General features: G+C 31.4%; 1 protein-coding gene across 1 annotated transcript; it reads left to right on the top strand.

Moving 5' to 3' along the window:
• The first annotated feature begins 3,266 nt into the window (after positions 1-3,266).
• LOC113687480 (uncharacterized) lies at positions 3,267-3,842 on the top strand. Its single transcript, XM_027205084.2, has one exon. It carries the CDS (start codon positions 3,267-3,269, stop codon positions 3,840-3,842), a length of 576 nt encoding a protein of 191 aa, XP_027060885.2.
• Positions 3,843-5,119: the final 1,277 nt, after the last annotated feature.

Raw genomic sequence — 5,119 nt, 5'->3', positions numbered from 1 at the left:
ATTTTCTATCTATTCGAGGTAGAATATTGTGATTTAGAAATTTTTTAGAAGGTCTAGAATGAAGAGGGAAAAGAAAAGAAGCTTTCGGTAATTTAAATCCAAAAGAGTACCACCAGACCGTAAAAGATAGAAAACAATAAAAATGTTTCCATAATTAATATTTTTCAATACCAATCTTTATTGCAAAAAAATTCTTGAGTAGATATAGTTACAAAGTTAATTCAAAGAATCGTGTATCATACTTAGTGTATAGTCAAGTGCAGGACCATTACCATAACTTGCATTTCTTTAACTCGTGTAGTAGCACAGATAAGTTTAGCATCTTCAACAGCTTATCAACACATGCATGCCATAATATGAATTGTGTAATTTTTTGGGATATATTTTACTTTAACTTTTTTAATTCTACAAAATTTGAACATAAACACAAATTTGTTTCGTGGCACCTAATAGGTTTCAAATTTCAATGACAATATTCAGAATTCACTTTGAGAACAATTAAAAAACAAAAAATCTTCTTCACATCTATCTCAATCTATATAAATCACTATTGAATCTTTACTTTGGCAATTCTTGCTTAGATTTTAAGACCATCTTCTCCCTTTCAAGAAAGCACAATACTTTCTGTTGAAATTGTTTTGTCATTCTTCCATCAAGTCTAACCAAACACGACAATGTTAATACTGAGTCAAATTTCAGGCTCAAGATATCCATCATGAATCGGTCTGTAAAGATTCCAAACCGGCAGAGAATTAAATTAGTTGTTGATCCTCCCACCTATTTCTCTTAAATACCCTTCAAAATATTGTTGTTTTCTCTCCAACCAACAAAGATAAAGCTAATTCTAACGTTATTGTTTTCCTTATAAATATGATGAAGAATTTTAACTTCCAATATCACTCTGCGATGATAAACCTTGGAACTGTATTTTTCATTGTGATCAAATTTAAAGAGTTCGAGCAAAGCGCAATAAAAGTGCTAACATTGCATGTTAAGTTATGATTCTTCACATATTTCATATTAAATTCCTTCCAAAAAAATTTAATATTTCAGTTTTTTAGATGTGTATATTTCTCTTTCTGATAGTTGTATATTTTTTTTGGAGAATCTATTGTTATATTATTTGTTTTAAGGATTAATCTTTTCTATATTGACAGTTTATACATTGTCAACGTTGGATGAATGATAATTATATAAAATTTGAATTTAAAATTCAACATTTACACATATTATGCAACAACGATAATATATACATTGTCATTAAATTTACTTTTGATTTAATTCGTTAATCAAGTGTCTCCTAGAAAGCTTTTGCCCGTAAAATAAGTTAAAAAGGTGTAGCTCTCTCGAAGCCCAAGGCTGTTTACCACAAACGAATAAGAGAAGAAAAAGTCAGCCCAATGCAGCCGGTAGAATAAATCACGGCGTTCAATCTTATCTATCCACTAATCATTTGGAATTTAGTTCGGGTAAATTTTGAGTTTGGGATTATAGATTTTATTTTGGGCTCAGTTAGGGTAGCCCAACAAAGGATGCAAATGGGTTTTCTTGAGTGAGTTTTGGGCTACTATATTTCAATCCAAACAAACCCAATTGGCCAATTTGCTTCTTAACATTCACGTTCAAGAAGGAGCAATCTTGAATCCTAATGCGTTTATTATCATCAGATTCGATGTGACGTGCGGCAAATATAATTCCTGTGTGAGGCTTCGTTTAGGGTTGCAGTGCGTCTATAAAAAAAAAAATACTTTTAAACATTAAAAGTATTTTTAAAGCATTTGATAATTAATTTTTCATATTTTAAGTAGGTCAACTTTTGGTAACTTAAAAGCGCTCGTGTTAAAAGTGTTTCTTTATAAGTTACTGCAATTTCAAACGGGGCTTAAATTTGAAAAAACACATGATTTGTTTGCTATTAGGAATAACTGTTTTCTAGAATAATTTAACTTGGTAGTTTTAATGTTTAATATGTTCTACACGTGTAAAAATTTCTAGTGGATGAGAATTTCATATTGAATAAAAGTAACGTGTCAGGCACTTAGTTCCGCTAGTATAAACAGATCTTTATAGTCAAGCAAAAGAAATTATACAATTCTTTTCTAACGCTTTCATCTCCTTTCTCTTCAAAATAAAGATAAAAATACGTATATGGTTATTGAATATGGTTTCTTCACTTCAATTTTCCTAAGTTTCACATTACCCTTTTTGCTTCAAGTACTGTGTAAGAAGCCTGAAAAGTTGCTACCTATAAAAACAGAGAGCCAAATCTGATCTTTTTGGCGCTTGTATCTCACCCAAAAGACACAAACTACAAAGCGTTGCAAACTTTGGAGTGATTGAGCAATGTAATAAAAGGAAGATATTTATGCTGGCTTAAAATTCTAGACTAAAATCCTTCCTAGTTCCTGAAATAGACTGTTTCTACTAATCAAAAGAAACGAAAAGTGAAAAAAAAAAAGTTGCATTCCTTAGTGAATGAGACAAATGAAAAGTGGTGTCTGTTGATTTTATAAAGTCATGGCTATTGGCTAAGAAAACAAATTGCTTATGCAAAGTCTTCCCTATATATATGCTGGTATGATTTCTTTTGCTTTTAGAGTATGAATACATGAAAGTTAACGTAAAGAATGGTTATCAAAGACAAGTAATTTGACAGAAGGCCTTGATTTTTCTGTTTATGAGAGAGGTACTCCATTTCTTTTTCTCTGTTTAAATTTTTTTGATTGCCTTCTGTTTATGTATTTATTTATTTGCTAAAAAACCAAATTTATTAATATCTCCTAAAAGCATTCCTCCTTATATTCTGTTTAATTAGCTTTTTGGTTACTATTTTTTTTTTCTATATCAGAACAAATATGCTTACAAAAAAAAAAAAATTAGAACAACTTTTGAAGTTTAACAATTCAAAGGAAAAGATAAATATATATTCTTGTGTTATAAAGTTGAAAGTTTATATTGAACTGACAATTGTTCATATTTTGGAGGGTTAATCATCTATGTTAACACATCGTTTTCCCGCACGTCTCCTTATGTGGACGACTGCGTAAGGCAAAGGACACCAACCTTGTCAACATAACCAAACAGTTAACTCAAGCTAAAAAATCCCTACTTTATTACAAAAAATGAGTCGTGTACTAAGAATTTCCTATTGTCCACATCAATCAATTGAACTGGTATATAAATCATGCTTGTAATATTTCAACCATTCTTCAACAACTCATCAGAAGATTAATTGTGCAGATTGCATTTTCAAGCTGAGATTAAATATGGCTCTACCAAGAAGATCAAAGAGAAACCTCAAAATTTGCTGTGGTGCTTCAGCAATAGGTCTCATCATTCTTGTAGTTGTTTCTGTCACACTAGTTTTTACTGTTTTCAAGCCTAAAGATCCCTTGATCAAACCCTTACCAGCAAAGCTAGAAAACGTTCAATTTCAATTGTTTCCAACCCTAAGCCTAAATGCAACAATGGGAATAAACGCCACCATTTACAATCGAAATTATGGAGGATTTCAGTTCAAGAACTCCACAACTTTTGTTGATTACCGTGGGATGAATATCGCTGCAATCCCGCTTGAAGAAGGAAGTGTTCCAGCAAGGGGAAAGCTTAATATTAGCACCATTGCTAATATTACTGCAGAAAAGCTGGTTACAAGTCCATATTTTTGGCAAGATTTTGGTTCTGGGCGTTTGAACTTTACATCAACTGCAAATTTGCATGGTAAAGCGGTTGTGCTGAACGTTTTCAAGTTTGATGCAAAGGTCTTTAGCACTTGTGACATTTCTGTTCAAGTTCTCAGTCAAGAAGTTGATGTCGATTGCACTGCCAAACTCAAGCTATAATTAACAGTGTATCAAATTAAATCACGTACTTTTTCTGTAATTATATGTAGTTTCTTTCCTTTTTAGCACTAAAATCATATCATTTAGGATATGGGATGAGAAATGTTGAACCACCAACCTTAATGCTTATGTTTTTCAATGTGAAATGTACAGATTGTCAAAGAAGTGGTTAATTAGGACGTGTGCACTTGTAGACATGGCTTATATCATAATGCACATTTAAAGTGTCACTAGATTCTTAAATTTTTTTGCCCCCAAATAATATATCTGGGCTAAGAACTAAGGAACTATTATTTTTTTTTGGTGGAATCATAATAGAATAATCACATCTGTTTTCTTATTATGCCGGCAAAGTATTCAATTTATTGGCAATTTTTAGTGAACCGATCCTTCCTTCTAGCAATAACTGAACATGATTAGCATATACTTATAATTGTTTGTATCCAAAGATGCGAGATCTGTTTACAAGATTTTGTTCTCGTCTAAGATTTTGAATATATCAATTAGCGTCTACTTTAAGGCAGAGTTTGCTGAAGTTTGTTTCATTAAGATGCAATTATTGTCAAACCAACATGCTTAGGACTAGAAAACTATCTTGTTTTATTGACGGGACCAAAAGGGAGAAATAAATCTAGTGCAAACTGCGAAAGCACTCATATCTTTGCAAAGAGGGTTTTTAGTTTGACCTTAAAAACGAACTCTATATAAACTCCTCAAGACTGGATCATTTCATTGTTTGGAAATAGATGCATGACATAGATATATAAACTTAGAGAATGGTAAGTTTGACTATTTGTCAAAAAGGTAAATAGGAATATTATAGAAGAAATAAGTCTTATATAATATTTTAGATGTTTTCACCTCTAATCTTTAGATATTTTTCTGAATCTTTAAAATTTCAAACGATACAAATTACCCGATTAGAATAATATTTGTAGCTTTCACGGTATGTGATGTTGGTCATGTTGGTATAATCTATATCAGAAATATGCATATGTTTAGCCATCGGTAGTGTATTCAATTCTTGATGTGCAAAAACTATGATTGTTTATTCCTAAGTTGTAGTTTTCATGCTTATTCAACACAATTATTAACCGTACTGCTACTATAGAAGAATAGTTTGTGTATTACTATTCTTACGAAGGCTAGACTTGACCAACCAACAACTTCGTCTAGGCTATTCTGCGCAATGAACTGTGATCAATAAGATTTTGAAACCTTGGAAGAAAAGCATTTGATTACGGCAAGTTTCAAAGAAAATCGGTATAACATGTTGT

This window comes from Coffea arabica, chromosome 5e, assembly GCF_036785885.1.
Source record: "Coffea arabica cultivar ET-39 chromosome 5e, Coffea Arabica ET-39 HiFi, whole genome shotgun sequence".
NCBI lineage: Eukaryota > Viridiplantae > Streptophyta > Magnoliopsida > Gentianales > Rubiaceae > Coffea > Coffea arabica.
The sequence above is the reverse complement of the archived record's forward strand: the minus strand, read 5'-3'. Positions and strand labels throughout refer to the sequence as shown.